Raw genomic sequence first — 24,395 nt, forward strand, 5'->3', positions numbered from 1 at the left:
CCCTGCCCCTCGGGAAGGGGCTGCCAGGGAAGGGGCTGCATGGACACCATGCTGGCGGGGGGCGCAGAGCCAGCGGCAGGGTCTCGGGGCGCATGGCAGGTACTTGCTTAGCTGTTGCGCTGGCGGGACCTGGCCTGCCCCAGCCTGTGGGCTTCTAATTTACTGCTTTCCTTTTACCGTAAAACTGAAAGGGGAAGGTGCACCCTTTAATCACTGCCTCCGGGGCCCCGCCTGAAACCACACAGAGACCGAGCGAAGGCTAGGAGTTAATGCTCCTTCCGACACCTTTTTATGATTCATGGGCCTGACCTTGAGCCATAAACCGCTCAACCTCCCCGCCACACTGGCAGTATTTACAGCCTGCAGGGGCCACTGCACGCAGCCACCGATGCAGATCCGCAGCCAGGGCCGCACACGCCAGCACAGGTACACAGCCAGGGATGCAACAGGTACACGGCCGGGGATGCACACGCTGGGATGGCCGCATGGTCGAGGATGCCCACGTGGGTGGGCAGCTGTGGATGGATCCTAATGCAGCACATGGAGATAGAGATGCACGTAGTGCACTAATGAGTCCGTGTTTATGCACACCCATACATGCACACAGAGGTGTGCCCAGGTAAACGTGCTAAGACAACCTCACCGGGGAGCACCTGCAGATGCACATAACGAGCACATTTGCATGCAGGGAGCTGCGCGTTCACATGCCCGATGGCTGGGCTTTGGCTGCCAGACACTGGACCACAGGTGGGGGCTTTCTGCTTGTCGCTCGTCGCAGCAGGGCAGAGGGACAAGCACTGTGGCTATGGGCATGGCCCCACGGGGATGAAGCCAGGCTGAGCTGACACACCCCAGCCCCCCCCCCCCAGCATCCTATAGCACTGTGTCTCACTCCCCAACAAGAGCAAAGGCTGCTGACACACGAACGCCTCGGTGGCACTGCAGAGGCAGGTCCTGGCATCAGAGTCTGTTCCGCTGCATCCCGTCCCAAGCCTTGCTCTACAGGTGAGATGCATGAAAGCCTACACTGGGCCAAATTGGAGCGGGGTGAGGTCTACTGGTTAAAGTAAAGGGTGGCCCTCTAAGTAGGCTCAGACCAGCCAGTTCCTTGCTTTATGCCTCAGTTTCCCCACTGCTGCAGCAGGAAAAATAATCCTGACCCATCATGTTTGCACAGAGTCAGGAGGCCGAGCTTGTTAATGTTTGCGAAGTGGGTTTGGCTCCTGTGATACAGCAAGCCAGAAATGTGAAGGTCATTATTATTAGTAGGATTAAAGCAATTTAACCCAGAGTGAGGGGGTACAGGTGAACACAGCAGCCACGCTGCACTCAGCAACAAATCGCACACATGTGCAACCTCAAAACTGTGATAAACGTTATGGTTATGGCTCATTTTAGAAGCACTGAGCAGAACTAGGGGGTTGCCAGAGTGCCTTTTAATACTTCTACCCAAAATACACCCTCCCTGAAGCAGACGGGACTGAGGTAGGCTGTTCCAGGAGACACCCAGAGCCTATATGTCAGTGCCCCTCAACACACACACAAACCTCCCGGTACGGGCCAACGTTCATCACTTGCCAGCACAGAGGTCCTCACACCCAGCCTGCCTGGTCCTTGCCAGGAGCAGCACCTTATCCTCTGCCCCCCATCGGGACCACAGCATCAGGCAACTTAGTCAGACCAAATATCTTCCTTTTTTTTTTTTTTAAGTTCCCAGGTTGTCAATTTTTTTCTTTCCTCCTTACAAAACAAGAGAGGGAAAAAACATCCTTATCTCAGAAAGCAGAGTTCAGGAAAAAGATATGGGTCTTTTGGACTCAGTGAGTCCCCATTGGTAGCCTCGCTTGTCACAGAGAATTTATCAGCCAAACACAGTGCTGGTATAATGCACCATATAACTAGTGCATAAACAAACTTCAGCATGATAAATGCCCTGCTTTGAAGCCATAAAGTTATTAGCTAGTGGCTGTTAGCTACTGCTTAGCATGGGACACACTCCTTCTGTTAACCCCTGGATGCCCCATCTGCACTCAGAAGCCTGGGGAGATCTCCAGAGGGCACCTCCATGCAGTGGGAAAGCACGGAGGGACCTGATGGGCAGGGGAGCTTCAGCTGGCACTTACTGGTGCATGTTGTCCCCACTGCAAGGACTGTGGGGGGGAAATGCTTGATGGGAATGAGGGTCTGGAGGCTGGCACCCCCTCGCTGTCCTATTTCAGACCTTCAGCGGCCCCTCTCCTTCCCTCTGCCCCTCAAGAGGCAAATGGAGTGGGAAGCAGGGCCAGGGCAGTTATGTATGTACACACAGCTCAGACCCTCCTGGGCTGTACCCATTTCAGAGATGTACTCAAATGAGGCTGGAGGAGGGCAGTTGCCTCTCCAGCACCCAGGCCACCTCTTTTAAATGAAGTGCTGCTGAGGACTCTGAAGCAAAAGCCCTAAATTTTTCTGGCAGCATCCAGGCAGTGAGCTCCAGTGAGGTGTTTAGAGTTCCCTCTGCTGCCTGCAGTGCACGGCTGCCTGCAGCTCCTGATGAGCACAGCCTCACCAGAGGCGAGGAGATGCTGAAGTACAGTGTGTCTGAGGGCCAGCACTGCTGGCCACGAGCCGCTCAGCTGGAGATGGTTAACCACCAGCAGCAGAGCCAGCAGCTGGCAGCGCCAGGGCTCCTGCCAGCACCGGGCCTGGGGAACACACTCCACTGTGCAGGGCCAGGCTGTGACACCCACCAAGGTCCTCTGGTCCCCCAGGCCACCTCCTGCCTCTGTTCCACACTCAGATACTGGACCGAGGCAGGGAGCTGGGTGTGCTGGGAATGGCAGCAGGTCTCTCATCACTTGGCCCATGGCACGGATGGGGTTACACAGCAGCATGGCAACTTCCTGGCCTGGATCCCCAGAGCCACAGTGGCCAGGGCCCAGTTGCTGCAGATGCTGGTGGCCAGGGGCTAACTCCCATCCCTCTCCCAGTAAAACCACCCCTGTAAGGAGGCAGGAGATGTCTCAGCAGGGCCAGCTGGGGGGCAGCGTGACTCAGGGCTGCCTCAGTGCCTGTTCCTCATTAGAAGCCCAGTGTTGAAGAAACTCATAATTAGAGCCCTGAGTATTAATTAATCTCCATGACCCTCCTCTCATTCTCCTTTCTCTGCTCCCACAGCTCAGGAGGTCAGCCTGGATTAACACATGTAAGTAGAGGATGGCAAGCTCACTGAGCAGGTTGGCAGACCCTGAGACATGTCCCCGTGTTCTGAGCAGACAAAGGTGTCCTGTCCCTTCCTGCCAGCATGGTGTCCCTTCCCTGGCTCCTTTCTCTCGTGGCTGGGCTTGGCTGGTGATATGTCTCACTCGGGCACCATCAGCACCTTGGGGACGGCACTTAAATGAACTGAAACGTCCCAGAATAAACAGAGCTGCTTTTATGCTAACTCTGCCTGCACAATTCCTTGCGGAAGGGCCGGGTTGAGTCCCTCTGAGACAGCCTACCCTTTGAGAATTCCCAGCATGATGGAGTGCAGAGCAGCCAGCCCATCCCAAAACCACTGCTAAAAGGTCTTTGAGCATCCCATCTCTGATCATCCAGACCTTGCTTGGGTCTTTAAGAACCTCAGCACTAAGAATGCAGCCCTGGGGCATGGAGAGGATATGGAGATCTTTTGGGCAGCATGGCCTGTCCATCCCAGGGCTGTCCATGCAGACTCTGCCACTTGGGGCATGGATGTGGCTCCTGGCAAGGCCATGCTCCCTGGCAAGACACTGCCCAGGCACAACCCAAAGACCAGTGTGCTACAGAGAGCTGCCATGGAGCAAGAAAACAAGATATGAAATAAATCCAAACTTTTCCGATTCCCTGGTAACCACCAACTGCTTCCCTCATCTGATTTTTTCCCCTTTTCTGCTGCAGCAATAAAAAAGGGAAAATCAACATCCAAATGATCTTGTTTATGGCGACTAAATAAGCTGCATGTGCTTAATCCGTTAGAGTTTAATGAATTTACGACTTGCTTTGGAATTTGACAAGGGCTGTAAAAGAGTAATTAACATTTATCAGTGTGTTTTTTACACACACCCCGCCCTCCTCCCGTCTCCTTTCCCTCCTCCTGCTGCCTGTCGCAAAGCAGCACTGGGTATCGGGGGGAATATAAAAGTGATCAATTAATTCTTAATAATCTCAGGGAAAGATTGTAGAGTCACAGTATGAACTCAGGGAGTGTCAATAAACGTGCCAAAGGTTGGTCACCCCCTTCCTGGCACTGCTGCAGAGGAATGTGGGCGGCCAGGGAGGGGACAGGGCTGCAGGGGTGGCGCTTTGGTGGACCAGCCCTGCACCCCTTTCCTTCTCTGTCACAATCTAGAGCCTCCAGAGCAGCTTCCTGTCACTGACACAGTGGCCTCTGGGACAGCAGGAGAGCGAGCAGGGGGCTGGTAGCAAGTGGGGTCCCCATCTAATGCAGCAGTGACAGATATGTGGAAACACAACTCCAGTTGCTACCTGTGGCAGCTGATAGCTCTGTCCTGATAGACCTGAACCTGTTGAGAGTGACCCCCAAATCCTCAGCACCATGGCTAAGAGGCAGCCAAACATCTGCTTAGATGAAGAGTGCAGCCAGTGGCACTGGCACCTGCGCTGCCCCCGCTGTCACCCCACTGTCACTCAGCACAGGTAGCTGCCACTGTTTCATCTCTATTAGACACAAGGGGATATCAGTGCTGACCCCTGAGAAGAGCGAGGGGTGCTCACACCTCACTTGTGCCTAGCCCTCCCAGCCGCTCAGCTGCCATGGACCAGGGCTGCAAGCAAGGCTGCAATTTGGGGGCAGCAAGGGGACAAGCCCAGGCTCCCCTGGCACCTGTCCTGGGTCAGGCTAAATGTGATCTAAGGGTCCCAGGGGGTTTCTGTGATGGGAGCCCAGCATGCCCTGCCCTGGGCCACCTCCCTCAGAAGCCCTGGGGAGTAAAGCCAGAAGCCACAGCAGTCACAGTCCCGGTAGGTAGGACATGTCCCCTGCTGCTGTGACCATGGCAGGCATGTCTGGGACCGGGGTGCGGGGAAGCCTGGGTGTCCATGGGGGAAGAGAGGGGTCAGTGCTTCTGGGGGTCAGCAGGCTCTGTGGAGGAGACAGAGCAGCATCTGTGTTCAGCTGTGGGGCAGAGGGTCCTGGAGACCCACAAACAAAAGCTCAGGATGATAAATCCTCAGAGGTTTTGAGACTGTCCGGGGATCTGCTCTGGACAGAAACAAATTCTCCCTGTCCAACATAATGGCCCAGAAATATGCAATGAGGCAGGGATGGAGATGGCTGGACCCAGGGGGTCTGGAAAATCTCCGCCCAGACCCATGTGGAACACCAGTGGGGGTGGGAGATGGAGGCAGTGATACCCTCCCAGCAGGCTGGGACCCCCAGGATGGGCAGGCACCCACCAGCTGGATGGGGCAGATTTGGAATTTCTTGCCAGGCAGGAGATATTCAAGCCAGCCCAAAGCAGGATGGGTGCAGGACGGGCAGGGAAGAGAAGGGGAAGTATGAATTTGTCGTTATTTTACCTAAACTATGGTTTGAGGTCAGCTGGCCGGCATGGGCTGCAGGGTTGGCCAGGGAGCAGAGCTGGGTGGGGAGCAGGGCTGAGCCCCCATGCAGGGCAAGGAGGTGAGGAAGGAGGGCTGCAGTGGAGGCACTCTGCGTGACTAAATTATTGGAGAGAACCAGTTCCCAGCAGCCTCCAAGTGAGGGTCTCCAACCTTGGGCATCCTGCACAAGCACATCTTGCAGGGAGACATGGAGGCACAGGGAGGGGTTTCAGGCCACCAGGACTGGTCCCAGCACACCAAGATCTACTCTGCTCACTAGGCAGCAGGTCTGGGTCTCCACTGCATGGGTGCCACAGCAACATTCATAGCCAAGGCTCCCAAAATCACTCAGGGACTGCTCACCAATGTCAGCTGGCCTGCCTCATGCTCAGAGCACAGTGCAGTGCTCCACATTGCCGTCCGGGCTCTACCACAGATCCCCCGCAATGACCTCCGGATCCCTCCTCTGCTGTGGAGGAGAGGATGCTCTGGGGTGGTTAGGGGGCAAAGAGGGGGCTGTGCTCACCCCTGCCTGTGCTGGCTCAGCCGCTCCTGTGTCAGCCTGTCTAAACAGCACCTCCTCCCACAGAGACCTCATGCTGGGGGTCGGCAGCTCAGTGTCTCTGGGCTTTGTCACGGTATTGCCAGAGTTATCAAAAAGCAGCTTGGACCAGGCATCCCAAAAGGTTGGGTCAACAAGACCCAACATCATCCAGCTGCCAGGAAAGCAGCCTCTGGGGCTGAGGACATGGATGGGATTCGGGTGGCATTGGACTGGTCCTTCCTGGCCACTGACACCCTGCATCACACCAAGCACATGGCTTCTCCTCTGTGCAAGCTAGAACCTCCCCACCTCACCCCAGTGTGAGAGGCAGAGCTCGTTAGTGATGGAGGATGGCTGCAATGGGGCGATGCTTGGCCAACGTTTGCTCCTTTGCAACAGCACTAATGGATCAGAGACAGCCCAGCCATGCCCCCACCTCGCTCCACTCGGGTGCTGCTGACGGTCGTAACAAAGAGCATTTATCCAGCTGTATTGCCAGTTTCTCCCTCTTTCCATTTTCCTTTTCTGTTGCTCAGGTGTGACAATTTTAATACCCATAAATAATAAGGTGGATGGTAACCATAACAGTATGTGCAGCCCTGTGTCAGCTTCTCGCTGTCTGCAGGAGACCTTGGGTCACACTTCAGATGGCAGAAGGGTTAGAAGGAGTTAACAGGAGACTCCCAGGTCCCCTAAGCATCTTGCCCTGGGTCTTAAGCCCATAAGCAGTGGCGCTAAAGATGATTTTAAGCCATGATTATAAGAAATCTATTGATCTTTTGGACTCTATAATGACAGATTAACCATTTTAATAAAACACCTATTAATCATGCATTAACCCTTCTCAGCTATTTGTACATTGAATACCAAATTAACAAGGGCATTGGGATTTCTAGGAGGTTTTTTGGAGGGGAAGGGAGGGGAGGTTTCTTTAGATAACAACAACAACAAGAAGAAAATAATGCAAACTTACAGAGGGGGAGAGTTAAAATCATACGATGAGTGGCAGTTGCAGACGCCTGGGGCCCTCTTTGGTTGTCGCTTCTATCTGGCAATCAATTGACAAGAAATTGAGATTATGAAACATTGCGCCTGTGATCAAAGGAGACAGGCATCCTTCCCCCATCTGAGGCCAAATCTCCACTCCCCCATGGGAACTAACATCAGCAAACATCAGCGATTTGGACTTTGGCAGGTACTGGACAATGCCGACACAAATTTTAGTGTGAACATTTCCATCAGCCCCACAGGCCTTTATGGCAAACTCTGAGCAAGGATGCAACATCCTAAAGGAGGATCCTACTGGAGCATCTAAATGCCCCTATTTTTATTTTATTTTATTTTTTAGAGAATTGCCTCTAAGAGCGAGTCATCTGGAGAGGGAGAGGGAAAAGAAGGGGAAATGAGGAAAGCAAACACCCCACCGCCTCAGGAGAGCCATGATGGGCACAGGCTGCTCACCCCCTCTCCCTGCCCGCCCTTGAAACCCACAGCATCGACACGGGATGGTCTGGCTTGTGACTTGGACTGGCACAGCCCTGGGGCCTCTTGTGTAAGCACTGGGGAGGGGGCAGGCATCGCTTCCTCCTGCCCCAGCCGTTGCAGCCTCAGAAACCACCAAGTCCCCGGTGCGTTAGGAACTGCCTGGAGGCCGGAGCTTCCTGCAGGTGCCCCATGCTCATGAATCACACCTTGTCAGGGCTCGGGGTGCCCAACGGCCGGGTGACTGCTGAGATGCCCGGGGAGCCTTGCCCCGGGATGCACCCACCTTCCCACTGCAGCATCCCAGCCAGGCGAGGGTTAAGCAGGCATTAATCACACTGTTTGAGAGACATTTCAAAGCCTCTTCCAAATATTATAAAAAATGTCTTTAATCATCTAATAGCGTGAACTCCACTCATGATGGATGGAGAGAAGTTGCCTCTCTCCTCCTGATCCTAACAGATGAGGCTGAAGAGCTGCTGCTCTGGGGAGGGGGGGGGGAAAGTTGGGGAGGGGGCTGGGGGAAGAGAAGGACATTTCTCAACCTCCCACCAGAGCAGTTATAAATATGAGGTCATACAGCAAGAGATGATAACGCATTAAGGGCTCTTGAGATATTAGTCTGTCAGCCTCGTTAGACACAGCCTATTTGGGGCTGACTGCATAATTAGAGGCTGGGGTACCCATAACTCATTGGTGTTTATATGGTAGGAAGGGGCTACAGTCACCATCACCCTCATCACTCTGAGAAATCATCTTCAGCAGGCATCAAATCCCACTCCCCACTACAAAAATAATCTTCCTCACCCTGGAACAACTGCTCCCACTCTCCATCTCCTGCCCTTCCTGCAGCCCTGAGCCCACTGCATGCTCAGTGCACCCACCCTCATCGCTCACGTGCAGGTGGAAAATGGCGTTATGGAGGTGAACAACTTGCCCAAGGTGCCCCAAGGTAGTTTGTGACCAGGGAGAGAAGTTCTGGCTCCCAGTCTCCCTGCCCATGGGACAACTTGATGGGGAACAGTCCATGCTCTGCCCTAGAAGGGTCTGCATGCCCTGAGCACCCCCAGGCAGCCTCCACAGCAGGTTTGGCTCTCCTGTACCCTTATGTCTTTCTAGGGAATAGCTCCACATTGGGATGGCAACACCCTGGGGGGGTGGGGGTGGGTGGCTATACTTGGACAAAGATGGTCCTGGGGAAGCCTGAGCAGAAATGAGTCCAAGAAAAGGCAAAAACATGCAAGCACCTCAGGACAACTTGTCACTCCTGCCCTGCTGTGAACATCTTCCACTCCTGACCTGCTGTCCCTCACCTGCAACATGCATCAGGGACCCCTTTCCAGCCTAGAATGCTGCCCTACGTGGGCACTCACCAAAAGGCAGGGCAGAGCCCCCTAGAGCTGCTGCACTCAGCCATCAAGATGCTGCTGGTCTGCCCAGGGGCTGAAGGGCACCGAGCACAGGGCAGCCAGGGACCCTGTGCTGGGTGGGGAAGCTGGGGAGGAGCTGGGTTTTCCATGTCCCCTCCGCTTTCTCGTCTCAGTTCTGCCTAGGTAGTGGTGAGCACTGACATGTAAGGGCACTTCCCAACCAACCCAGCCAAAAAATTGAACAAGTGAAACAGGGAAGGGGAGTGTTTCCCTTCTGCAACTGTGCAGAGCAAGGGCACCGCAAGAGCCGGCTCCTGCTCAAAAGGGAACAGAGAGGGAGCAGCGAGCAGGGGGAGGCGGGTAAAAGCAGGCCCAAGCCCTGTTCACCCAGTGGAGCCATCTTTGCAGCCCAAGCCTTCCCAGCAGCATGTCCCTGTAACTCCTCTTGTCCTATGGCAGGTGGGAAAATGAAGGCCCAGAGAAGGGCAGGGACATCAATGTGAGAAAGAGCCTTCATTGCAGGGACTGCCCTGACACTGCCAAAGTCCCTGGTGCGGCCACCTCATCCCCTCTGCCTGCTCGCCTGCCACAGCTGGGGAGGGGGCAAGGGGACTGCAGAGGCGGGGGCAACCCCATGGCTTCCCAGGCTGAGGTAGGATAATGAATCCTGATGGGAGAAGTGACCTTTTCCAAATGCCACATATCATTGGATTTTATATCACACCAGGACAATGTGCCATGGGTATTAAAATCGTTTTTCCAATAGAAGTGTGTGTCTATGTGTGTGTCAGAGAGAGATGTGAGGAAAATAAAATTAAGACGTGAAAATTAGGCTGCCTCTAAACATGGCCTTTATAAAAGACTTAGGTCCTCACAGAGCAGGACTGACAGAGAAGATCCATGCCCTTTGCTCCTGAGATCATGGATGATTTTGTCAAGGGAATATGACTTGTCCAAACCCCATGACAGAACTAGGGGAAAAGAGCTCAGGAGTCCTGATCCCCATTTCTAAAGCCTTGCAAAGACTTTCACCTCTACAGCGTCCCCTCTGCTGTGGAGGGACACCTCCAGAGCTGCGCCTGCCAGTGGAGGCACGTACAGATGCATACAGAGCACAGATCACCTTGCATGTGTGCTCCTGGACACCGATGGTGTAAGTCTGGGATGTACACATGGAGGAAGAAAAGTCCTACATGACAGCCAATGACAAGTTATTCTGCCTCACCTGGGCCTCAAAGCAGCCTGTATCCCTGTGGGCCAGCCCAGAGCTGTGCATGGAGCATCCATGGAGTTATTCACACACACAGATACAGACACCCTGACATATATGCCAGGATACATTCCCATGTGAAAACACAATGTAAAAAGGGAGGTGCTGGAAGCCAAATTCACTTGAACTCCAGCCTGTTCCCTCAATCTGCAGGGCAATTGTCCGGCTGAAATAACAACGCTGGGACAAAAAAAAAAAAAAAAAAAAAAAAGGGACAAGCTGTGTTTGTTTATTCAGCTTTTTTCTCCCCTTCTCCTCTCGACAATGCCCTGACACCGTGTCCTGCCGCGCCAGGGCTGCAACCCCAATGGGCTAAATTTATCCCAGCTGTAGCCCTGTTTACAAGCCTTGCCCTGTTTACACCATGGTCCATCCTGCCCAGGACCAGGCAGTGGCCATCCCTGGGGTGGACAGTCCATGCCTCACCTTACTCAGCCTCTGCCATGCCCAGGATGCCTGTGTGGTCCTTGGAAAGATGACCGACACCCCACACTCCCCATGTGTTTGCATGTGTTTGTGGGCCCCTGCTCATCCGGGAGGCAACAGGCAGATGTGGGCTTACATGGGCTGCTGCTTGCCCAGAATAGCTCAGTTGTGACCCAGGTGGTCACAGACTCTATCAGTGCTGCAAGTTCAGCAATGGGAGTGCAGTGCATCCCATGAGAAACGGGCCAGGGACATGCTCCACTATAAAAGCATTAATGGAGCTACATGTCTCATGCAACCATGTGTGGGTGCTGTGCTCCCCATACCTCATGCTGCAGCGGAGAGCCACAGGTTCGGGCTGTCACGCACCCATCCCTGTCTCCCTGATGGGCTCACACAGGCTGAGAGGACAGAGCTGGCAGAAGCTCAGCTCCCGCTTCCTGGTGACAGAACTGGATGTCACACCAGGGGTCTGAATGGTTGAGCCTGGCTGGGCCTGACGGGTTGATGGTGTTGTGAACAGATACTAAAATGCTGGGGATGTGGTGGAGGGGTGCTTGCTGCCAGCATCCCCCCACACACACACTCTTTCCATGCTGATTCCCATCTCTGGTGGGATGCACCGTCCACAGTCTGCCAGAGGTGATGGGGCCTCACCCAGCCACCCCCGAGCACTGGGGTCTCCTGCAGTCCCAGGCTGCCCCACCCGCAGGAGCTGCCTTCAGCAGGGCTCAGTCAGCAACATCTGGGCTCTTATTTGCTGTTTAATGAGTCCCAGCTAATGAATCCCGATACATGAAAGCTTTTAATTAACCCTTTGGCTTGCTGTCAGCATTGGCCACCAGTTTGCAGAGGCTGGGAATCACAAGAGTGGTTTCAAGGGTGACTGCAAATCTTCACCTATAAGCCTGTGTGCTACCTTGTGCCCTGTCATCCTTTCCCTGTCTGTGGCCAGTCTCAGTGGCTGCAGAGGGGACACCAGCACCCTTCGGATGTGAAACAAAGCAGTTTGTCCTGTGCTTTCTCAGTCTCCCTCATCAGGGGCAGCTAACAGAAATTCGTCTTCATCCCTGGTGGCAGGGCCATTGCTCAGCAGTGATGGATCCCTCTTTGCACCTGCTTGTGGCTGCATGTACTTAGGCTTAATGAGTGAGCAACCTCCTGGCATGCTGACAATGCAGCCTTCTTCCACATGGTCCTGCCTTCTGTTACCTCGGGAAGCCTCCTGCTTGAAACCAAGAGCTCTGGATCACATCCTGTAGTAAGGGACACCTCGTGTGCACATAGAAGGAAAAGGAGGATCTCGCAGAGAGACCCCAACCTGGGTTCAGCTCCCAAACTGGATGAGGGGCTCAGATCTTGGTGCCTGAGACTGCCTGTGTGCAAGGAAGGGTCCAAGAGCAGCTAAGTCTGGACCAAGGCTCCAGTTGTTATATGAGGTCCCTGGATGCAGGTGCAGGAGCAGAAGAGAGAGTTACCAAGGCTCTCCTGTTGCTCAAGCTCTTTGGAGGTAAGTTGATTGTCTAGACTGATGCCCATGGTGGCACTGTCCATCTTCCAAATGCCTCCTCATTCCTCACTGCTCACACCTACTTCACTTTTACATCTGGCCTGACTTTGGGTTTGTTCGTACCCTGGGCAGGGGGAAGCCTTTCTGCACTGCATGTCCCAGATCACACTACCTGACGAAGCAGAAGCTTCAGGGAGAGCAGAATAAGGTTTGTCCATCTCAGCTCAGCTCGTTGTCCACAGTTTTGGAGATGATCTGTGCATGATTGTGGGTGGGGATGAATTTGAGTGTAAAGGCTTGTCTACATGAAGTACTGCTCCTGAGAATATCCCCATGCTGGGCATTTCTTATTCCAAAAATAACAGCTTGCTCAGTATCACCATACCCCCTTTCACTCTGAAATACAAACGGAGCTTTTGGGGAAGATTTCATCAGTTTGAAAATCACCTCCACCCTTCATTCATGTTCACTTCCAAGTACAAGCAGGACATTAAGGGAAGGGCTAATGGAGTAGTACATCTGCTCACACACACGTACGTGTGTGCTCCTCACACGTGCAGCTCCTCATCTCCGGAAGAAGATCTTCTCATCAGGAAGTCACGGCCCTGATTACTTTGTCTTCCACGTTTAAGAACATCCCTAACTGCTCCTTGGATAGCTCAATTAGTAAAGTGAATATATTATATAAAGTCTAAAAGATTAAACTATCATAGGCAGCCCATAATTTCATGAAGAAGTCAGGGGAGCATATCCCTCTTATTAACTCTATAACAAATGTGATGAAAATGTTCAAATAGAATGTTAATGCAATGTTACGTGTAATTTTCCCAGGCGATTTTCTGCTGAAATATTTCTTTATTAATAGTAATTGAGGGTATAAATTATGAATGAGGCGATTTTCTCCTTTCACTGGGAAAGACGTACTAATGGCAATAATTCTTTATAATAATTTTTTGGGGGGAGAATGGGGAGGGAGCTTGGGTGAGGGGTTTAAAGAAAAAAAAAATCTTTAAAGGGATTGCAAAATATATAGACTAGCAGAGCATGTTTTATTGCAGGGCACTGTATTTTATATCTGTGTGCTGGGCATCAGTCCTGTGCGGGTCTGTACTGCGTGTGCACTGTGAGGTTTGGTGAAGGCAATTTCCTTGCACCTTCTCTATTCTGCAGGTGTGTAAAGCCTTGTGCCAGGCAAGGGGTGTATGACAGCACCGATGTTGTGGGTCTGCAAATGCTAGATTCCTCCTGACATTTCATTCTGTAAGGGAGAGAGGGGCAGTAACCACACTACAAGCTACAGGCACTTTTGGTTAGTAGATGGGTACTTAAGGATGAATAAGTTAGTGGCACAGGCTCTTGCCAATTTAATGCAGACTCTGACACCTTTCCATGCTCCCACCACAATCAAAGGCACTTCTTTGCATTTGCGTTGGGTGTTTTGGGGGGCTGTTTTACCAGCAACGCATCCTGCTCATCCTGACCCCAAGCACCTCCAGCCTGGGAAGCGCATGGCCGAGAGCAAGGCTTGGTCTTACAGCCACTGAGCCTCACACAGCCTTGAAGCAAAGAGGAGTGGGTCTTGGGGCTACGCTGGCTCCCAAATGCCACCCCTTTGTAGGACACAGCACGGGGACACACACACGGCCAGCCCAGGGCCACGCGCTCACTCACCATAGACAGGCAGCACCGAGCAGCACAGCTGCTTGTGAGGAAACAAAAAGTCCTTTTTGTGATGCCAGAATGAAAGGGGCATTTTACAAGGATTTCAGAGCTTGCTTTCCTTCAGGTTTGTATGGTTTTTTCGACAGACCAAATGACTTCAAAATTTTTTCACTCAATTAAAAAAAATACTGGTTTGAATGCAACTCTCAGCCCCTTCTTCCTTCAAGCATCTCTCTTCTCAAAGAAAGATAAAGTGGAAAGAAAAGATGGGATTCCTTAAATTTTCATTATGCTTCAACCAGCTGAAAAAAATCCTCCGAATGGTTTAAAACTTTTATACCAAAGAATCCACTTTCCCCCCTATTTTATTTAAAACTTTTCCCAGGAAGGAAACTTTTTGAACAAGCTCTAGTCTAGGACAAGCATAGGAAGAAAAACCTCCTGACACCAGGCCTTCGCCATACAAACTAAAAAGCATCCTGATAGCTGCTTAGACATGTTAAAAAGCACCTGTGGTATCGGCTTGCACTGAGGATGGGTGGCACATACTGGTACCCAGCAAGGGGCAGAGGTCTTGGACACTCAGGTACATGGGTGGAGATGTGTTGGGGAGTGGGTGGCTTTGCTCTGCCCTGGAGGCAGCTCTTACATCCCCCATTTCCAGTGGAGGATCCCCCCTGATCAGACTCTCCCTGAGCTCCTGCTGGGCTGGAGGAGGAGGCAGAGCTGGTCCTGCCAGCAGCCAGGCTGTGCTGCCCTGTCTCTCTCCTTCTCCAGAGGCACTGACCCTCAGGCCCTGCCTGCGGCTTACCCCACACCAGCAGGCTGTGCGAGAGACTGTAGAGAAGCTGACAAAATCAGCGTGATCTGTCACCGACCCTCCTCAAAATTAGGTTAATAATTTATGATGTTAAATGGGACAGTTAATAGCTGGGCCAGATGATTCCTCAGCTAATCTAGAGCACGGGCTGAGCTGCAACGAGTCCTCTGAGAGTTCATTACACTCCCCAGCCCTCGGCGCTAGTGCTTTTGGCTCCACCGATACCTACGGGAGGCTGTGGCTGGTGCCGCTGGCAACACGCCTAAGACTTGCCCCTCATCAATTAAGAGAAATAAGGAAATCGACAGGAAAATTAATTTCCAAAGAGACAATGCCTCTGACACCTGCACTGCCCTCAGAAAGCCGGGGGGTTATCTGGGAAGCCGCCTGCCTGGGGAGGAGGTTATGTCTGCCTTCTTGCTGAGCCAAGTCAGGCTGCTTTCCTCGGGGCTGGGAGGGCAGGAAGGTGTGTAAGCAACTGAACAGAAGATGCTTTTGCTCTTGGGTGAGCCCCAATCAGGTTCCTTATTGAGGGGGTGATCAGCCACATTTGGGAGGAGATGTAATACCCATGCCTGCAGCTTAAAGCCTCCCCAGCACCCGCTCTCCATCATGGGGCAGCTCACTGGCAGCAAGGATTTAAACCCTGACTGTGCACATTCCCAAAGAAACCTTAGAGGCAAGGAGTCAGGATGAGAAGGTCCAGCAGGTCTTTTCCATCAAGGAGACAGAGCAGGGTTGGCTACCTCAGGGACAAGGCACTGCAAGAGTGCTCCCTGGGGCCAGACTTGTCTGTCTTTCTCTAACCTCCCCCATTCTTGTCCCATGCTCTCACTGGCTGATCAGTTCAAGTCTGGCCAGAGAAACCAGCTGTTGGACATAAGAGCCTCCCCTCACCAAGATCACAGCCCTTCTCTGTGTCCTGAGTCCTCCTGTCTTCCCAGCCCTTTCTGCTTCCTTCTGGGTCCCAGCAGCCTTCCCAGGGTGCAGGACTAGTTTGCCAGCCGCAACAGGGAAATACCAAGCGTACATCTTGTCTGTGTGATGGAAGCTTTCCTCTACCCAGCAGAAGCAGATGGACTAATGTTCATGGCACCTGGAGGCAACAAAGACCCTCTGGTACTGACAGCACATGAGTCTCACTTTGCCCATCCTTCCTCACTTCTATCTGCACTCCTGATTCTGCAAGACAGATTTGAAATCCTTCACTTGGCACCAGTGGCTCTGTACTGAGAAGTGTTCAGCCTTGCAGGACTGAACCTCAAGGTAGGATTTCTGCAGAAATCTTTCTGGTTCTGGGACCACGCTCAAGTGAAACAAAAAGTACGCAGGGACGCACCTCACTGATCCCAATCGCACGTGGAGGGAGAAATCAGTTCCTTTGCTCTGGTGTCTCACTGGAGGATGCTGCAAAACAGTGCCAGCCTTAGGCAAACCTGGAAAAGGGTACCACAGTCACTCCTCTCTACAGAATAGTGAGTGATTGGTAACCTAGACAGCCTTAATCTATTTTATAAATGGAAAAACTAAGGCACACCTAGTCTGTGTGACCACCCCAATATCAGCAGCAATATCAGGTGAAGGGAGCAATTTCTCTATCAGCCTAAGGTTCCCAGTCCTGGAGTGCCCACACCCTGCCCTTAGTGGGAGCTTAAGACGGACCCAATGGGCTAAAAGGTGAGTGGCTGGGCTACAAGCACAGGCTGCTGCAGCCAGATGTGCACTGATGACTCGTGCAGATGTTGGCCCTGCAGCACGTCTGGGCAGTAATTCCCCTTCTCCCTTCCACATTCCTGCTCTGCCAAATTCAAACCATGCACAGTGCAGGGGAATTACCTGCAATTACAGCTTTCACACGTCGGGGCCGATTTTGTGCGGCTGGGGAAGGGGGGAGAGCGCTGAGAGGTAAGGGCATCCATATGGTGGGCTTCTGCGGCCATTCCTGCTGCCTGCATTAGAGGCAGACGGTGTTGTCTCACCTCTTCAGCCTTCTCCCCTCCTCTGCAGCCCCCTCCCAGGTGGAAGGATCAGGAGGGGCAGAGGAGACCCCCAGACCGGGGCCAGCAGCAGGGCCAGTTTTTCTCCCAGCTTCTGCCCAAGTGCATATGGGAGAAATGACAATTAGGGGGACAACAAATGAGACTGCCGGCCCCTGGGGGGGGACATGTGCAGTAACTTGAGGCTGAAGCGGAAATAGCTCCGGACGACCCACTTAGAAAATCATCATTACTGTAGAATTTATGGCTGACATGAGCTTGTCTGATAGATATGACTATTTAAAGGCAGCCAAAGCCTCCATTTATAACAGTGTGAGGGAAAGGGGGGAGGAGGTAGATGGGGCAGGTTTGATGATCAAAGGGGCACCTGGGAAAGAAAGGGGACTGCATCATCCCCGGTGGCAGGGGTGAAGGGGTGGTGGCTTCAGATAAGGAAAGGGCTGGTGCTGGTGCGGCGTGGTGAGAGGGCCTGTGCCCCAGAGGAGTAGAGCAGCCCTGTGCCATGGGTCTGCTGTCCCAGGCCCTTGAGATCACAGCATCCCCTGTGGCCCCCACAGCCATTCCTGCCCTAGGGGAAGACAAAGTGCCACTGCCTGGGTGCAGGCTGTCCTGGGCCTCTGGCACACAGGTGAGCCATTCTGGATTTGGCACCATCCAGGCAGTGGTGGGCATGGACACCATCAGGATGTGCAGTATTTGCTGGGAGTGTGCTTTTAGTTGGATGTGAGGGAAAAAACAATTGCTGAGACTGGTAAAGAAAAACACAGTGGCAGGTTTGGATGACAACAAGCAAACACCTGTAGGTTCAGATTTTCTTTTTTCCTTAACTTGAAGGACATAAAATGACTCCTGGGAATGATGGGCCACTGCTGTACCCAGCCCCTTATTTGTCCTCCTTGCCTGTGTGCTCCACAGGGCTTTACAAAGAGGACAGTACAATCACTCAGTGGCTTGTTAGGGGAACACCTCATCCCAACCCCAGGAGAAAGACCACTTGTCAATTCCTTGGGCCAGGCTGTCTCTCACTTGCAAACCTTCATCTCCAATCAAACATAAATGCTCCAAGTGTGCTGGAGACCAGACCCCAGGGACATCCAGCTCGGCTGGAGAAGCCTGTGCCTGTGCCACAATTCCCTACAGATGTGTGAGGAAACACCACACCCAGCAGTGAGCAAGCTGGAAATGAGCAGGCAGGTATGGATGGGCTCTCCACCAAGGCGCTCCCGGAGGGATGGTGGATGCAGAGTAGCAGGCTGCAGGGCAGCACTTCATGCCATCCAGAGCAGGGAGCAGTCCCCGGAGGGCACCCTGCCTAGGGACAGCACGGACCAGTCACAGGCATTCCCGTCCCGGGCTGTTCTCCACAATTTGGCTGCTCCCTGTCCTTTGGGGACGGCGGCGGCTCCTCACCTGATTGAATTTCCAGGCCATCACTCGCTCTCCCTGCAGCTGCGAGGCACGATCGCCCTCCCGGCAACCCCACGCTCACCCCGCGGAAGGAGGGGCTAATTCAGTTAGCCCAGTGGCATTAGCTGCCGTGAAGAATAACCCGCCAACAAGGGCCTTCGAGCCTGACACAATATTAAAGACCCCACTGCCCTCACTTGGGGCAGATTAAGCTGGGCTCATTGCTTTAATGCTGCACTCCTCGGCCGGGCTCCCTCCAAGGCTCTGCACCTTAACTGTATTACCCCAGCACCGATGAGTTTGACCTGCCGATATTGCTCCCACTGATAATTCACCTCCCAAGAAACTTTGCCTTTTTGACCTCCTGCCGGAGCAGGCTCTAACCCCATGGAGCAGGGCTACCCCTGCATCCCACCACCCACGGAGGCTGCCAGCTGCTGCCCTCTGATTCCCCCCTCGCCTTCTCTCAGTGCCATCCCCAGCATCCCATCCTTCCAGAGGCCTCAAAGTGCCGCCTTCTGCCAAGCCTGGGCAACCTGCCTCTGTGAACAGGTCACTTCGGTAATTTCATGACACCAATCATTATCAGTGACTGCACTGACATGCACCGTGAACATGTGGCCATGTGACAGGAGCATGTGTGTGTGCAGAGGATGAACAATGTTATTTACAGCACCAAGGATGTGTGGGACATCCCGGTTCACTAACCTCATCTGTGGTACCAAGGCTCTCATAGTAGCAACATGAAGTGATGCACAGAGGGAGCACTGGGTCCCTCCTGCTCCCAGGGATACAGATATCTCATGTGACCCAGGGAAACAATCAGATAAAACACCCAAATACTAGCCCAGGGGGAAATGGGCTCCCAGGGAAACTCAACAGAGCGGCATGGGAGCAAAAAGCAGGGTCATCCCTCTGCTGCTGCCAAGCGCAGACAGTGCCAACATCATCTTGGCCTGGCAGCAGCCACTACCTCCTCTCACCCACAAGCTGTCAGCAGCTGTCCTGTGCTCTACTCCTGCTTCATCCCGCGGCCTGTTAGTGATGCAGGGAGCAGTCCCTGAGATGCTGTCTGCTAGGGCTGCTGGCTCACACAGCAGTGCTTTTCATAGGAAACGGCAACACTGCAGAATGACGTTCTCGCTTGATCAAAACCAGAGGGCCAGTGTATCCTAAAAGACTCCAGAACTAAGTTTTCAAACATGGAAAAGGTACTTTTTCTGAGCAAGAAATAACAGTCTGACTTGGCCAACCTATTAATTTCTGCCCTCTACGCCAGAAAATCAAAATAATCTATACTGATCTTTTTATCTTACTTTCATCATTGGCCACGCTAGATATTTTTACTGAAAGGAGTTTGAGCACCCCTGCTGCCTGTTCTGCCAGGTTGCTGGATGCTGAGAGCTCTGTCTCGCCTCCTCTGAAAGGAGCAGGTTTGCAACAGTGAATTATAACTCCGGCTCTAGACCTAGAACATGGCATCTGCTCCCCGCATCCGCTCCCTTGCTTTTGCATGGGTGATATTTATACTTGCTTTGCACAGTTAGCGCTTGCGTAGCATATATGAGGTTGGAAAACTAGTTATGTATGTTTGCATAACTAATGTATATTAGTTAAAATGTATAGTAGTTATGTAAAAGCAGGGCTTCCTGCAAAACTTGTGCTGCCTATGAGGAGGCTGCATGTTGCTCTTCTAGGGACCAGGCACTGCTCACAACAAACAAGCCCTCATTTCAGACACATTTTGCTTCCTTATTTTCTGATTTCACTATTTAAAGGTGTGTTTCCTTTTTCTGAAGAAACAAAACTAGAAAAAGGAACAAACCTAAACTTCTGCCCAAAACTCAGACCACAAGTCTTGGCATTTTTCTTAATATTAAAAGACTTGGTGAAGCTGTGTTTGATCCGGTGCTCCTGGCACAGGAAGCAGAGAACCCACACAAAAGGGGTGTCACAGAGTAGTTGTGAAGCCATGTGGTTTGGTGGCTCTTGGGACAGAGGAGCTCTATTTTGGGCTTTGCCATCAACCAAAGGGGTCCTGTGACTCTGGGGAAGGTACAGCACCTCTCCCTGGCCCTGATCCCCTCTGCCCTCCTCTGGGTGCATGGGGGCATCAGGAGGTGTGGGAATTTGCTGCTGCCTCTTACCTGGGGCAGAAGGAGCTCTCCCCTTCACACTATGAAGCACCACTTGGCAGAGTCCTGTGCAGTCTCATATAATGAATTTGCTGGCTGGATCATTGCTCCAGGAGATGTGCTTGTCCCTGGTGGTCAGCCCAGTGCCTGGCCTGACCCGGGACCTGTCCTAGCCTGATGCAACTGCCATGCTGAGGAAAACCAGAGGCAGAAGGTTTTCAAATGTCACTGCTCACAAAAGTTAAGCCTACAGACAGGAGCAGAGCTGGGACGTGTAACCACACAGGAAACACAAAGGCTTATCCCTTCTACCGTACTCCTGGAAGGGATCCCTTCAGCTGCTCACACATATATTGCTGACCAGGGACCCAGTCCTGTTCCTGCTTACATGGAGCGTGACGTGGCTGAAGGCAGGGGAGATCTGCACCACTGGAAGCAGGAGCAGACCCTGCCCTTGGTGTGCGGCCAGAAGGGTTGGAAACAAGGAAGGGTGTATGGCTTTTATGAGCCGTTCTTAAAAAAGGTAGACAGTGTCAGGGTAGAGACAGGCCCCAAATTAAGGCTTGGGCAAAGCAACAAGAGCCATTCCCCGTTTTGCAGTTAGGATGCTTGGGAAGCGAATGGAAAATGGTTGATGTGAACAATTTTTCCTAATGGAGTTCATTTGTCTAAGCGCAATGCCTTAGCACTGAGGCAGCTGTCCTGCTGTAGGACCTGAGCTAACCTCACGCAGCTGTGCTCATCCCCAGCACAAGTGCCATCCCTGTGCTGTGCTCTTCTGTGGATGGGCAGCACCAGCGGACACCAGCAGCCCACAGCATCCCCTCTGCTTTTCCACCTGCTGGTCCAGAAGGAGACTGGCCAAGCCAGTACCATTTGCACAAAGGGGAGCTACCCATTCCATCGTGGGGACCGGGAGCACCTACAGCACCACCAGGCAGGTGACATGGGACACTGGGCCTTCTGCTTCTCACCCTTCTGACATGACCCCTCCTGTTAGGGGGAGATTTAAGGTGCTCTTATATCTCTGTGCTGTAAATGGCCTCATAAAAGTGACAGAAAGACGTTCATATGGATGCTTGTTAAAATTTTATTACTAATCACCACCAAAGTTAGCTGCTATATTTAACCCAGGCTGGGGGGAAGAGGGGAGGGGGCACTGCCTGGGCAAAATGGAGAAATTAAGATTAGAAAGCAAAGGGAGGACAGGGTGATGAGTGGCCCTGATGCAACTCATGAACACAGGCAGGGGCCTGCTGGAGCAATTGCAAATAAAAACCCCATAGCCTTCACCCTCTGCTTGTCAGCAGCAGCCACAAGCCTTTTACAAGCCCTAACCCAAGATCAGGGCGGGCTTGTGGTAGAGCACAAGGCTACAGATCAAAGAGACCTCAGCTGAACTCCCACCTCTGTCACAGCCTCTCCAGGCAGCCCTGGGCTCTTCCCTGTGTGGAAGCTCCTCCTGTGCAAAGCGGATGAGAACGGAGATTTAACGAGACAGCCAGCTCTCCAGGCTGGGGAAGTTCTCACTGGCATACGAGCTTCTGGCAGTCCTAGGATGAGCAAGGCCCCTCCACTGGGGCTGCAAGGACACACAGTTAAGCTTCCTTTCCTGCTTAAGTCAGATCTTGTCCTTACAGGTTAAAGAAGTGCTTGGAGGAGAGAGAAGAAAGCCAAAGGACACCAACTGTCTTGGCGAAGTGGAAAGTTCAGCAGTTGCAAAGGTATCACAGGGCACTTCCAGGCTTGTCCTTGCTGAAGCATTAGTGGGAAAGGACCAGGGAGGAGTTCTGCTCTCCCCAGGGTGACAGATGAGGAAAGAGGGAGAATGGTGAAAAACATGGAGTAAGTGCAAGGCTATCCCTGTCGGACCCACAGGGTGTGGTCACCTCCCCAAACAGAAACACAAGAGGATGGTCCAGCTGGCCACGAGGGCAGTCCCAGAAGGACCAAGAAGGTGGTCACTTGTCCTGTTGTGTTAGTGGCATACACAAGGTTATGCCCCACTGTGTGTGGCTATGGGCTGGGGCAGCTGGGGCAGGGACTGCTCTCCTGCCGTGGCATGATGCACTCACTGAGCAGGAGGGGACTTGCTCTGATCAGACATTAACAAAGCAACCTTCTGCAGGGGGATAATGAAAAAGCCACGATGACTTTTCTGCTCTGCTGTCTGTCCGTCTCTGGGAATGGTAGGAAAACATTTGATTGATGCATCAAGGAAGGGAACAGAGGGAAAAAATTCTCCTAGTGAAAATAAACAGCTTTGAGTGTCTCCTCAATTTGATAATGACATCCAGGTGACTACAGGTTTCTGGAGCATGAAAGACAAACTATTACTTGAAAGACCTCGCCTGCCACTACGCCTGCCTGCCTGTACTGCAGAGGGGAACAGGAGAGGGAGACATGCTCCTCTCTGAGGATGCTCTCAGAAACCTACCCGTACTCCCCATCTGCATCTCCTTCCAGCTTTATGGCACCCCCAGGTGTTTTTGACAGGTCCCAACATCCCCATCTGCCTTCATACTTGCCGCACTGAAGCATCTCCAAGACCATTGCCCCTTTGGCCCCCTATCACTGCTTCCCATGTACTAGCAAGTTTCTGGCACTCTACAGGAGCTGCTGTCTGTCTGTCAGTCCTCACATCCATCTTCAGGGCCTCTGTATAAATCTCCTAGAGGCCTCTTTGCTCCCTATATATCTATCTAATTAATGTTAGTATAAGTAAAGCACAGCCTTTTCCTCTTAATAAGCAGAGTGCTGACTTTATTACAGCAGGTCTTTTTTTTTTTTTTTTTTTTTTTTCCCCTCTTCTTGCTTCAGTGCTTTAAATCATGCTCAGGAAAGCGCTTACGAAGGGAAAGGCTGCATGCCGCATCTCGCTGTGCCTTTGCCCTGGCGGGGCTGGGGAGGGCCGTGGGGACTGGGGGGCAGAGGGCAGAGGGAGGAAATTGGACAGGATGTGTTCAGAGCGATGCCAAGAGCACTGCGCTGCCAGGTTAGCCGGGGTCAAGGGAGAAGTCAAAGGCCATTGATGTGTTGTCTGGCTGAAGGCAGAGTCCAAGCAAAACAAGGTGTTAAATGTCTGCTAATTAGAAGTGTCAAAACAGGACTGGAAAGGAAGGGATGGCTGGGGAGGGCCTGTAAATGTGATGAGCAGGGCTTGGCAGAGAGATTCTTGAAATCTTGGGGCTCCGGACCACACTGCAGTTGAGAGCAGGAAGGCCCCTGCAGTGGCATTTGAGCTTCTCTGACGTCTTTTGTCCAGAAATCCCAAATGTGAGAGGAACAGGAGATGGGATCAGAGTACAACAAGGTCTGTCCCTTGTTCCTACAAATTCTTAGGATTGTAAGAAACAGAGAAGATTTTATAAATGTGTTATTTCTCTTTTTGATGTTGGCTCTCTGTCCTTCCTCTCAGACATCCCGCCACCCCAGTTTTGCTCTCTGTCCCATGGGAAGTGTTTGTCCTCCCTTCTACTATCTCCCACACTGCCATCAGGCTGCCTGGAACTAGGTGCACCCAGCTCTGCCTGCCTGCAAGAGCCTGGAGATGCTGCATGTGATGTTTCAGAAGAAAGGCTCATAGCTCCTAGTCTCATGAGGCAGTACAACAAATTACTGGTGGAGAAGTGATGGAGGAAGAAGAACTGGGCTGCAGGCTACTTGGCTCAGCTCTGCAGTGACTCTCCAGTGCTCTGCCAGTTCCTTCTCCTTGTTCCTTACACGGATGCAGCATCCAATGCTAACCCCCTCCCGTGGTGTGCCACAACACCCCATTGCGAAGAGTGGCAGGGACACTGCTGGAGGGGACACTGTGCATATGCTGCTCACACACCCAGTGCCCGACTGCATCTCATGCACATGAGAGCATGTGCCATTGGATCCCTCGCAGCCAAAAAAACACAGCTGGCCTCTAGCAAAGCTGGGCATGGGGAAGTGGTGCCTCACTTCTTCCTACCACTACACCAAGCCACAACCCAGTCATCCCGCAATCCATTGCCAGAGGGCTGCCCTGAAAGAGTTAATGCCCCCTCTGCCCTGGGTGCTGGGGTGAAAGGGTTACCCGTGTTGTGCTTGGATTCTTCAGCTGTAATGTGATTTCTTGGCTCTCGCATATATATTTATGCATTTTTGTCCATACTCCCGTCCATTCCCCCCATGCGGTGGCTATTGATCAGGCTAATGGAAGGGATCCGATTGCACATGC

General features: G+C 52.5%; 1 protein-coding gene across 1 annotated transcript in view; it reads right to left on the minus strand.

Moving 5' to 3' along the window:
• RNF220 (ring finger protein 220) overlaps nt 1–24,395 on the minus strand; it is a 232,331-nt gene that overhangs the window by 130,967 nt on the left and 76,969 nt on the right. Inside the window, exon 3 of the mRNA XM_074906325.1 lies at nt 7,083–7,157. Coding sequence (XP_074762426.1) covers nt 7,083–7,157 — 75 coding nt within the window. The remainder of the gene's footprint in view (nt 1–7,082; nt 7,158–24,395) is intronic.

Source organism: Athene noctua, chromosome 5 (assembly GCF_965140245.1).
Source record: "Athene noctua chromosome 5, bAthNoc1.hap1.1, whole genome shotgun sequence".
Taxonomy (NCBI): domain Eukaryota; kingdom Metazoa; phylum Chordata; class Aves; order Strigiformes; family Strigidae; genus Athene; species Athene noctua.